Source organism: Anser brachyrhynchus, assembly GCF_964034855.1.
Source record: "Anser brachyrhynchus genome assembly, chromosome: 5".
Classification (NCBI taxonomy): Eukaryota; Metazoa; Chordata; class Aves; order Anseriformes; family Anatidae; genus Anser; species Anser brachyrhynchus.
In genome coordinates, this window is record NC_137699.1 from 49383911 (window position 1) to 49396854 (window position 12944).

Consider the following 12944-nt stretch of genomic DNA (forward strand, 5'->3'; position numbering starts at 1 on the left):
GCCAGGATGGGAAGCTACCATTTTCTGCACCTAAGGATAGTGCAGTCCTTCAGCTGGTAAGGGACTTTACAGTTGGAGTCTCAAAATCAACTCCCCGTTATTCATTTATGTATATATTAAAATTCTACTAGTACATCTGCCTGGGTCAGGGAAAGTCAGGGAAAGCACTGAGCATTAAGAACAAATGTGTCTCATTATACTATGGAAAAAAAAAGGAGAGAAAAAAGGGACAGAGTAATGGTCAATTAGAACAACTAGGGAAAGAGTGCAGAGAGAATAAAAGGAGACCAGACTTTCAAATTTTATGGTGGTTAAATACATATGTTCACATAAATGCTTTCACAGAGATACGACAGAAGTTCCAGTTGGAAAAAAAAAAAAAGGTGGGTTGGGGGGGGGGGAAGCATTCAACTAATATTTTTATTTGTTCACATTATCACTTGATTATACACATTCAGAACATTATGCTGACTTCAGCACTGTTGTACCCAGAAAGGCAGTCTGCTCTTGTAGCTGTTGACATTTCCCTTCTACACACACCTGTTTGTGAGTGTGCTAGTACTGTAAGCCAACACACCTTCTTTCTGTAGAGGACATTGTAGGTTGTGGAGCTGGTGTGAATGCTATGTTTGTTTTCTTTAGAAAGCCTAGAGGCAAGGAGGACATCATACATCTGCCTGTAAGAAGTAATCTTTTACATAACACTCCACACAAAAATGACATAAAAGAGTTCTTTTTAAAAGAAAGATCAAATGCCAACATGCATTCTGATGTTCGTGCATGTTTAAGAGCCAGTACTATTCCTTCTTGGATTAAAGCCAGAAGATTTTATTAGAATTCACTATTTTCCTATATGCCGCCTTATTTAAAGTATTTTAAAATTCATAGAAAAAAAATCTTGTGGAACTGGATTTTAAGCAAAGCATTTCATGTTAGATAGCAGAAACCAACCTGTCCTAGGAAGTGTTTTCTTCTCACTGAGCTTCTGCTGTAGAGTTTGATGAGAAAACTAATTCCTTGTTCAGCTTGGCTAACTGGAAAAATCATCATTTCTTCCCACCTCACTTGGCCGTTAGTAGATTTCAGAAGACGTGTCTTCTTCTTATACATCAGCCCTTCTGTACTAAACATTCCAACTTTAACAAAGAAATCTAGCACAAAGTAAAAAAGAGGGAGGGGGAAAAAGGGCATAACACACAAAGGGTTACTCACAAACATACCCAAAGAGGAACTGACAAGATCCACACGTATTGTTCAAATTGCAACAGTTTCCCAAAAGTCTGGCCAAAAGAATTGTACAATAGCTTTCCTGACTGGTCACACAAACAGAGTGTGTTCACTAGTATTGAACTGATTAACACGTATCCAAACAGCAAGTGCAAACTAATGCTCTTGTATGTCTGGATTAATACTGGGATAAAAATCTTCCAAAATACATAAATGCGTAGCTTCAAACCAAACAAAATGTAATCAAGTAAGACATCTGTGGAAACAAGCCTTGGCAATAGAAATCTACTGCACAATATGTTAGTTTGAGGTTTGTAAGGAATGTTATGGATTGCCAACCCATTTGAGCAGCATTTTACCTGTTACAAATGGTTTTAGACAGGAGGCATGAGACAATCGATGTAACTTACATAAAGACAGTGGTGTAGATGAAATTGGAAGGTTTTGTGCTTCAAGAATCTGTAACTGAATCCTCCTGTTTATTGCTTGAAAACAAGTTCCTACTTGAAGCTCTGCGCGGCACACCTAAAAGCAGAAGAATGTTGCCATAACATCTGGATTAAGTTGCTTATAAACTCAGGAAATGCAGGAATTCTGTTATATGTTGGGCTCCCACATTTCTATCTGGGATTTCCTGGACAGAAATATAAGTATGTGTTGTATATACAACCTGCAGATGCACAGTAAGTAAATGCATCTTGCACTTGTCACAGCTGCAGTACACGTGCTCCACTGATGCACTGCTTATGTATAGTGCATATATGGCCCTAATGGGCTGCAGCGAGAGGTACTGGACAAATAAACCTCAAATTTCACCTGGGAGATTCCTCAATGGTAAGAGTGGACACACAGAGGAAAAACCCGACACGCAGCAGTAGCTCTACTAAACGTGGATGTGAAAGAGAGAGAACAGGCATGCTCCACTAACAGAAAACCTTTGGACTTCCCCTTCCACCCTTTTGAATTTTGTAATATGAAGATACAAGCAACACTTTACGTAGATACAAGGCCCTGTCATTTAATGTCAGGAATGCTTAGGATGACAGCATGCTGTGGATTTTCCTGTCTTGTAGAAGTACATGTGTTTCACATGCTTAGACACACAAACACAGACACACATTCTGAGTGTACTGAAAGCTCCAGTCCGATTTTTTTTTAAATAAAGGATTTTTGCTAGTGACAAAGTTGCCTTGAGGTCCTCATTACTCTTCTGCCAGAGGCTAATGTACTCTGGACACAGTAAGAACATCAGGAGTGAGCCAGTGGAGTGAGACCCAGCTTTTCAGAAAGCCTCCAGTTAAAAGCCCTATGTTAGTCCTGGTTCCCTTCAAGTTCTCATGGACTTCAGAGATGGAAAAATGCACCAAGAAAGAGTGCAACATGTCAGACAAAAAAAAAAAAAACAGGTTCCAGTTCACTTATGAGAACCAAATTCTCTTTGCAGCTCAGCCACAAAATTTCTGTGTAAACATGAGAGTAAGCACATGGATGCAGTGTCTGGAGAGCTCTTGGATATAATGGTGAGGAAAGCCAACACAGGCACGGACACAATAAGATGGGATGAAGTAGCTTCTCAAACAGCTTCCTCTTTCACTTAATCTGTAGCAAGTGACTGCTTTTGAAGCACAACTTTTTAGAACTACAAATGTCAAGTATAACTTATGTTAGAAATCAAGAGTGTCACTCATATTACTTACACATTTAGATAAAATTTGCTTTTGAATCACTAATTCAAGTTTAATTTGTTGAAAATACAAATGTCTAGACACAATCTGTAAAAGAAACAAACAAAGTGGGAGCAGGGGGAAAGGAAATCCCACTGTGAAAATGACATTTGACAACCACCTGTTTTTTATTACTGTAATGGAAATGAACTGCTTGAATTATTACTTCACAGCATGTAATCTGAATATTAAAATATATATATACACACACATATATATATATATATGCAGTTTCAAGCCACTGAAGATCTTAGCACTTTTCTTCCATAACAAAATCAAATTCCATTTGCTGTGAGCTCTTGCTGCTAGTCCTACAGATCTTCTGATGCTTTTTTGGTAGGAAAAGGCAATTACTCGGTGCCCTTTGCTGAAAGTCTTCCCAGAATGTCCCTCCCTCCAGCTGTGGGCCATGTTGTGGGAGAGCTAGTTCTAGCTCTTTTCCCAGAAACAGCTGCAGTTTATGACCATAATAGTGATGCGCCTAGTTCAAAAGCCTGCATTTTTTTTCCATCAAATGCCCCCCATCCAATAAAGCAGAAAAAAACCAACTGTGTTTGCTGTTAACAATGAATTATTACTGAATTATTCTACTTCTGTTTCCAACAACTCTTTCTACGTGATATGACAATACACTTTTGTGGTATTAGCACTTACAGATGATTTGGAAGGAGGAGATATATCCAGCCAATGACTTGACTCCTCTGAGCTGAGCTCCCGCAATGCCAAGGAGCACTCTCCAATTGTTCTTCTCCTAGAAGCCTGTGTCTGGATTTTAAATACCAATCTGACAGCCTGCAGGCTTTGCAGTTTAATAGCAAATACAAAAGTTTCCATAAATTCAATGTCCTAAAAAGAAAGACACAGAGGTAATATCATCTTTATAAGAGAGTCACACTGAACTCAAAACCTAGAAATAAAGGCTTCCTGGTCTTATAGCAACTGCTCTTGGATACCATTTCGAGTTGTCATGGAAAGGTGTGCTTTTACAGTGGCTAAGTTCACACAGAACTTGCCATCTCATTGTCACAGCCTGGCAGGCAATACTCTGGATTCTTGTTCACTACCAGAATGAGCTGAGGCTCTCCCTTCTGGAGCTTTACAACAGCTTACACACATTATGACAGAAAATTCTCCAGAGGCCTTTTGCTTCAATCTCTCTGCTCATTTTATATTCTTCCACATTTGATTCACGTTATGGGATGTTTACATTGCTTCACCTCGCTCCCCCTCACCCCAAGCCCTTTCATCTTCCTATACTGGCACCATCAGGACTCCTGTGCCACATGACCCATTTTTACTACTTTCTGTAGAGACAAAGCATGAACTTTGTCTCCTGCCCTAGCGAGGGGCTGGAAGCAGTACATCATCATCTACCTTCCCCAGGAGGAATATGCATCTAACAGTGTGTCCAGGTTTCCTCCAATCCCCCACCATTCAGCTGCGAGGACCAGCATGGTTCAGTCCCCTATGAGTGTATCCCATACCTGTCCTGCAGACTTAGGAAAGGAGGTATGCAAGAGAGGATAAGAGGGGAGGAAGTGGAACAAGCCATTTAAAGGGATTTGGAGAAAGGATATGGGGATGAGGACTTCTTGGTGTTTTTCTTGCTTCTACTTACATTGCACCCTTCCTTGGCAGAGGATTTGAACTGCACTGGCTTAGGCAGTGTGAGAATTCCCTTGACATAGATAAGAGGATTTTCTCCACAACTAGAAGGCCAGCTCAGGTCTTTGCACTACAACATTGGAAACAGAATCAGCAGAGACAATGTAAGCCTCCAGCTTTCATACAACTTAAAAACACAAGGTCTTCTACACTGCTGTAATTCCTGTAATACTGAACGCAAATTAGAGCTGGTGTAATGATTATGTCACTTCAGAACACTTAATAATTTACTTTCACAGCGGAGAGTAAAAAGTGAAATCACTAAAATCTGCTGAATCATTATGTGGGAATTTGACAGCATATAAATCGTGAAATCCCGTATGTAATCTTGCAAACGTATCATTTGGTATAGTCACAAGGTTTCTGAGTACTCTAAGTTCCATTACCTAGAAATTAATCAGTTCCTGGAAGTGTATAAACGAGTCACCATAACAGCATCACATTAGTTAACAAAAAAACTGCAAGAGCTATACAACCTTGAAGTGCTATTACAGTTCTACCCTGAAGGAACTACTAGATTTAGTCAGACAAACGGTGCCTCCAAATTTTGCTCCGATTTGCTGCCTCCATATTTCCACAGGAAAATTTCTATAGCGGGACCAGCATATAACCTTCTCAGGTTCCCTACCCATGCCAAACAGTTTCTCACTCCAAAATAAGACCATTTGACTGAACTGTGCTTATATTAATCCTTAGGGATAATTTTCTTTTTCCTTTTTCTCCTCAAAGTATTCCTTAATTCTCATTACTCTTGCTAAACAGACTCTCTGTTACCCTAACACTAAATATAGTAAAATAGTCATTTGAGTAAACAGTAATCAGGTTATTTATGTTTGCTTATTTATAATTACTTACATGTAAAACTGTGATCCAGATCTGTTCCGCAGAAGAAACGTAACACAGCTTTACATTCAGTCTTCCAAAGTCTCGTTCATCACCTGATAATGTAATAGTATCTGTGGAAAAAAAGCCAATTAGTGTTTTTAGAAGCAATACAGTATCTTAAAAAAATTTTCCAAGAGTAGGGGAATTCATTACTAGGTGGACTGCCTATCTTTGAAAACTTCTCTCAACTTAAGTTTGACATACCTTAACACCTGTTAAGTTAATAACTTATGCTATACGCAAACACCTTTTAGAAAGTAGAAGAGCACGTTCCTGACACACCCAAAACACATTTAGAATCTATCACTTCCCTTAATCACTTTCACTGTTAAGTTTATAGATTGGCCTGCTATTTATCTTTCTCAACCAGGCTAATAAGCATTTTACTGTTACACTTTTCTCTAAGAGCCACTTAATACCCAGTGTTTCTCTATTTTATTGAGGACACTGTGTGAAATTCTGACTTTCATAAAGGAGACTTTTGTGGGCACTTGAATCATTTTTGAGGATTTATTTTGCATCATCTCTACTTTTTCAGCATTCCTTTATTACTAAGGATACTATTTTTTTCATGCAGTATTCTTGAATAATTCTCAATGTAATACGAGTACTATGTTCCAAATACTTTCTACAGAAAAATACAGATACATGAAAAAGGACTAGAGCTGTGACCAAGGTACCACATCCTATCCTAACAGAAAACCTGTAATTTCTTAGTTCACTGGGGTAGTAAATCCAGGGATCAATTTCTCAAAAGCACGAAGACTTGCACTCCTTTGAAGGCCCGATTTACTCAACATCCTGATAACAGGAACATGCAAGTTGTAAACTCTTAATTTCAAATTGTGAAGTAATTTCCAAAGTGACTTGTTACTCATCTCAAAACAAACAAACAACATTAAGACAGCTTAACATTGCAAGTATTTCATTACAAGTTAAACAAACAAACCATACCGAGACTCCTGTTACTGCCTTGCGATTCCTTCCTGGAGGAGGTACTGCTAGGTACACTGGAGAATGAATCGTATCTCTGGGGAGGGGAAAAGAAAAAAAAACACAACAAAAACCCACCACTTCAGTAAGAGCAATAGATGCAGAAAGCCACAGAGATTCTGCTATCAGATAAGACATGATGAAAACAAAATAACAAGCAATTTCAAATCTTTGTTTCCCTGCTAATCTCTTGATCTACCATGATATTACTGCCTTGACGCAAAGAGCTGATACAGGACACATTAGGACAACTCAGATATTTTACTTACTGATACACAACGTTGTGTTATGTAACAGATGATTATTTGGGAAAAAACAAACAAACAAACAGAGCACTGTTTTTTTGCATAAAAAGAAACTTTTAGTGTTCCGCTTTTCAAGTGATGGGAGAAATAACAAAATCAGGAACCACAGACTCTTCTCCTGTCCTGACTAAAAGCCTACTCAAGTTTCTCAGCAGCTTTGTTGGACTACAACAGCAGTAGCTAGAGGAGGCATCAGGAAAATAAACGCTTAAAGTCAGTCAAGGTATTGAACTTCTCCCTTTAGCCCTTCCAGTGCACAGTACAGTGCCCTTCAGTGTTTCCTCTGAAAACACCATGCAACAAAAACAGATACATCAAATGTGCTGAGATTTCAGTAGAACTGAAGTTACATGTAAGGTACAAGAAGTACTCACCTTCATGAATCGATGAGGTGGGCTTCTGAGATCAAACATTGAATGACTTAAATCAAGCGATCCAGGCAAAGCACTAGTTCTTAAATCATTAACTAAAGAGACAAAAATAACAGTACATACCATGTCATTGCTAGAAAAAATAATATTCCATATTTAAAACTTGTGAATTTCACAAACCACTGAAAAACAGATACACAGTTCTTTATTCCTTCACTCAAGCCTACAAATTTGTCCTCGTTTTGGCTGGGATAGTGCTAATCCTCCTCATAGTACCTGGTATGGTGCTGTGTTTTGGATTTAAGATGAAAATCATGTTGATAAAACAATGATGTTTTAGTTATTGTTTGTGCAAGCGTTGCTTGACTTCTCTGCATCTCACACTGCCCTGTCAGTGAGGAGGTTGAGGGTCACAAAAGAGGGCCACAAAGTTGATCAGAGGGCTGGAAAACCTCTCTAATGAAGAAAGACTGAGAGAGCTGGGGCTGTTCAGCCTGAAGAAGAGAAGGTTTGGGGGTGGCCTTACTGCAGCTTTTCAGTACGTAAAGGGGGCTTCTAAAAGAGATAGAGAACAACTTTTCAAGGCGAGGTTGGATGAGGCCCTGAGCAACCTGATCTAGTGGGTGGTGCCCCTGCCCATGGCAGGGGGGCTGGAACTTGGTGATCTTTAAGGTCCCTTCCATCCTGAGCCATTCTATGATTCTGAGTTGTCTGGGAGGGGACCACTGTTTCTCAGGGACGGGCTAGGCATTGGTTGGCTGGTGGTGAGCAACTGCATTATTGCATTGTGCATCACTTTTTTTTTTTTCTTCTTTTCCTATTTATTTATTATTAAACTGTCCTTATCTCAACCTACAAGTTCTCCCTCTTTTACGTTTTACAATTCTCTCCCCCATTCCACGTGGGCGAACAGCTATGTGGTACTTAGCTGCCTGTCGGGTTAAACCACAACAAGGTTGTAAATCACTGAAATGCTTTAAAGACAGCACAATTTGCTATGTGTTCTTAGTAAAGCTGGTTAAAGTTTTTGAAGAACCTTAGGGAGAACACAGGGACAAGGAGGAGAGATGATGCCTTTTTGAAAAACTTAAGTTTTGAATGGAAAAAAAATAATAGCTTTCACACTGAGAAAGCTGTCTGTAAAATATAAAGCAGCAGAAAAAAATTAATCATAAAGATATTTTGCTTACAAAAATTACTGCAATTTTGGAAGAATATTAATCAATTTATTCTTCAGTTATTTGTTAAGATGGAGAGGGGGGACTTCACATGAAAATTCACAGACTTCACTTCATACTTTCCAAATAAACACATTCTGTACTTTTAAGTCAACTCAAATGAAAAGTATCACAACACTTAGTGCAACAAAATAGGCTTAGAGTTTTGCCTAGAGTCTACAGATACACACGAAGAAAATAATCTAGCTTTTGAAACAGCTGTTAAAAAACTCTGGAGGAAGAAGGCATATTATAACTGTACTCTAGACATACTTAAGTGACCTTGCTTGTGTTTGAGCTTACCAAGACAAAAACTAGTGAAGTGTTTACTTGGCTTGAAGAAAAACGGAGAAAGAGATGATGAACTGAAGGGAAGATGTTCAAGACAATTTTATGAAACCATTTGGCTCCCACAGGTGCTTGCAAAGCCTAGCAAAACCATATGTGTGCTTAAATTATACATGTGTTTTGTTCTCCTCTTAAAAATATATATATATGGAGTAGTCTTTTCATTTAGTTTCTATGGTGATTCAAAATTAATTTTAAAACAGGACACTGACTGAGACATTTTTCCCAGCTGTAAAAGAAGCATGCTGTACCTTTCTAACAAACACGTCTTTAAAAATGCATGCTGTTGCCAGCTTCCTATCTGATGGAGATGTGTGTACATTTCTTCGAGCATGAATTTTCTGAATGGGTTTACCTTAGCAATCACTTACAGCACACAACACTTAGTCATCTACTTTACTGTTTACAGCATGAATTATACAAGATACATAAACCAATGAACAGTACAGAGGTTTTACCTAGGTAGCCAAACACTTTGTATCTAAACTTTTACTGATCGTATCTCACAGCCCTCCCCTGTTATTAAACATACATACACAGTAAGAACTGGAGACATTTCTACACCTTCAAAAGCAAAGTACATAAAAGCTGGCATACAGCATCACTTCCCATTTTGTTCCTATTCTCATAATCTGCTCCTGACTGTTTATTTAGCGCCTGTTTCCCTCTCCATATATATGTTCCTCAGGTACTCTTCCACTCAACATACTACTTGATTTCCTTGTTCCTTCTCCCTCAAATACTCCTCTTACTGGTAGCTAGACTCTTGGTACTACATCGTGTTTTGGATCAAAGGCAGCTACACTAGCTCGCTTTGCCAATATGCCTACTGTTGTGTGATGCATACAAGCTTATTAAGCCCCCAACTGACAGAAAGTAACAGCACAGCTGGAAATCAAGCAGAGCCCGCTCCATAGATCAACTCACTAACCGGGAAATGTCTGTAGTATACAGACTAGTTTGAGAATTGCTATAATCAAACATGTCTTCTGAAGTCTAATGAATTCTTCTCTTACCTATGCACAGTGTGAACTGGAGGAAGACAGAAAAGTAAGAGTGCAGTTCTTCTCACCTGATCCATATAATTTCCTATTATCTGATTTTGGTTGGAAACGCCTAATCAGATCTGGTGAAACATGCTGCTCCAAATAGAATGGGTTGTACACATCATACTGGGGCCATTGGTACATGCTGCGCAGTTCTGCTTTCCGATCACCAAATGAAGCTCTGGCAGATTCTGTGGAGCACAAGTAAACATCAGATGCAAGAGTTCCAGACATAACACATGCTGCTTGTTTTCATAAGGCAGGCTGAGTGCCTTCAGGGCAAAGGACAAAATATTTCATTATTATCTACTTCAACGAAAGGAAAAAAAAAAGAAAAGAAAACAGACATATATTATGTCAGATTTCAACAGCATGCTAGGAAATATTGGAATGAAATTGGCCATAAAAATCTATGCATACCCTGTCCTGAAGTGTTCCACGATAGATGCCTAACCAGTTAAAATACAGAAGGCTCTAAAGACAAAGACCAAGACGGAAATTCACCAGAAAAGTAGGGCCATGCATACAGAAAACCTCTGACTTATTTGGATACGATCCCCCAGGGTATTCCTAATTGGCTAATGGGCCCACAGTCCTTTAGGAGGGTCTTCCGTGGAAAGATAATGCAACTTGCAACTGCAATCTCCTTGTCATCTAATTTCCATAGGAAGTGTGTCAGTGGTAAAATTACTGGTCCAAAATGACTTGAGTTGTTGGCTAAGACACAAGAAGACAGATTTGAGAATGCTTGAATCCCAGCCGTTTACTCAGACCATTACGGCACAGCTGCCCTGCTTTTCTTTCCTTTATTTATAATTATTTCAGACAAGACATGCACTCCTTGGTCAGCAGAACAGCAAAGAACACCACTGTAGTACTTCATTTTGTCTGTCTGGAGCGAAAAGAAGCCTTGCAATAACAGTCGAGTAGAGAAGGGGGATAGGGTGACCTGGAATCTGCCAAGCTCTGACATCTGCTTCCTTCACATCACCTCTCTGGATTTCAGCCTACCTGTGAAATAGCTCATTACTCCATTACCAAGTGCCTTCAATTCTGCACGTGCTACACCATAAGGGGCAAACATTATTGCTATAAAATTCTTTCCTCCAGGTGGTAGCAGAGTAAGTAAAATAGAGTAACTCGAACAGTGAGGTGGGACATGAGAGATGGTAAGGCAAGAATTCAATTAATATGGACTCCAGCAGAACCCATATGAGGGTGAATGCTAGAAGTGAGGCTGTGAAGTTTTGCTGCACAACAGGTGACGGAAAATTCAATGTTCCAGCCCAGGAGCACACTCCCTTCTGCTAGCTTACTTCTGCGAGAGCATGAGACATGCTGCAGTGAATACTGAGAAGGGCTGCCAGAACTTAACTTCTTTAAGGAGGAATGCCAAGAGCTAACACTGAGCATGTCCTGTTTCAATAAAGGAAAATGGTCAGACATGCACAGAAAATGGAGTGGAATAAGGGAAGAACTTGGACTTCTACAGATATTTAACAACAGTCTAAGAAACAAATACTCTAGTGGTTTTATTTTTAGGGGTTTTTGTTTTGAATATGTTGGTGCTTTGGTTAATGTAAAGAAGGAATGACAGCACACTTCTCTATATTTAGTAAATCTTCCTAAAAGTAAACTTTGCATTTTAAACACAGCTTTAATGAGGCTTAAAAGCTGTACTTTCCAAATATAAATACTTACTTTTTAAAAAGAAATGGAAGCTGCCTACTTGACATAAGATCCACTTTTCAAATATTTATTCAAGAATTTAAAATATTTGCTCAAGAGAGACAATTATGAACAGTCAGGTCATCCTGCCAGAAGATCTTTGGCTTTATAGCCTAAAGGGCCACTCTGTTCACTAGGTCCTTCAGAAATGATGATGAAGCATAATTCCCAATGAAGCCAAGTCACTGTTTTATAAGTCATTGACTGATAAGATTTTGTAGAACAGCAAGAATAAAGAAAACATTTATCTAAAGGTTGTTAAACACATCTTCCTTCTCCCTTCTCCCTGGAGAACCCTGGTGCCTCAGAGTCCCTTATGGGACTCTTATCTGTACAATATCTTGAGGATGAAGTAAGATCAAGCAAGACAAAGTATGAACCCAGATCCTGTAAGAAAGACAATTTACCAGGAGCATGTCCTGCATTCCCATACCTTGTCCAAGTACTCTTTACAAGAACTAGCTACTGAAGAGCATATACAACAAGCAATCCCTTGGGACAGCAGCTCTGCCAGGCGGGTGGCAGAGAGCAGCCGCACACATCAGGATTGCTTTCTGCTGGCCATCTGTGGGAAAACCTGAAGCAGGTCAGGCTCAGAGACAAGGAGGGCCTCGTATTTTCCAGCTCCAACCATCAGGGTGCTGCCTGTTTGTGCCTGGTGAGGTGGGCATCATAAATAAAACCCACTGAGAGATCAGGTACAGAACGGCTGATCTATACCAATCAGCTCTGCGATACTGATTAGCTTGGCCCCTGTGCTGGTGTTATTTATTAGCAGGGGTGGGTGAGGAAACGGAGAAAGTCTGGTAGCAGGAGAGAAGCAAGGGACAAGAAGCAACAGCAAAGACCTAGGGAGAAGGGAGAATGATGGGAGTAAAACCACACAAACAGAAAAAGGTAGCACTGCATTAGTCATTACGCAACGTGGCTGATTTTTTTCAGTTACTGAAGTTCCCACCCTCAGAAAAGAAATCCAGTCACATGAGACTAAAAACATATTATCAGCTCATCATGTCCTTGAGGCAAAGCAGCTCTAGAGAAAGCAACTGCTCAGTTATGCCCTCGTACCAAAATTTTCCCTTATCTAAATCTACACATCTCTGGAGAAGACCTCAAGTCCTCATCATCTCCAGTGATAGTACGTGCCCTCTAACTCGTGTTACTGGGCCATGCTCTCATTCCTTTAAAACGCCACTGTGCCTAAACTGCATGCATGTCATTTCTGCTGCGCAAGCATGGGACTGACAGAGGTTGAAGTATAAGACTGTTGTGAGGCAAAGTATATCATCATATGCAACCCATATACTGCTGAGACCTTACCCCTGGCCACCCAAAGAGTAACAGAAAGAACAGGAAGTAGAAAAAAACAACATACAAAAATGAAAAGCAAAAACAAAAAACACTTTCCTCCAAGTAGTAGCATATGCTTCCTGTT

General features: G+C 39.5%; 1 protein-coding gene across 23 annotated transcripts in view; it reads right to left on the bottom strand.

Annotated features, from left to right (window-relative positions):
• The window catches only part of TC2N (tandem C2 domains, nuclear), a 49708-nt gene that overhangs the window by 3724 nt on the left and 33040 nt on the right, over window positions 1-12944 (bottom strand). For all 23 annotated transcript variants that reach the window (XM_080596303.1, XM_080596287.1, XM_080596300.1 and 20 more), the window contains 8 exons: window positions 9808-9972; window positions 7174-7265; window positions 6456-6531; window positions 5472-5572; window positions 4570-4686; window positions 3606-3797; window positions 1638-1752; window positions 952-1151 (listed from right to left, as the gene is read on the bottom strand). In XM_080596303.1, coding sequence (XP_080452429.1) covers window positions 952-1151; window positions 1638-1752; window positions 3606-3797; window positions 4570-4686; window positions 5472-5572; window positions 6456-6531; window positions 7174-7265; window positions 9808-9972 — 1058 coding nt within the window. The remainder of the gene's footprint in view (window positions 1-951; window positions 1152-1637; window positions 1753-3605; window positions 3798-4569; window positions 4687-5471; window positions 5573-6455; window positions 6532-7173; window positions 7266-9807; window positions 9973-12944) is intronic.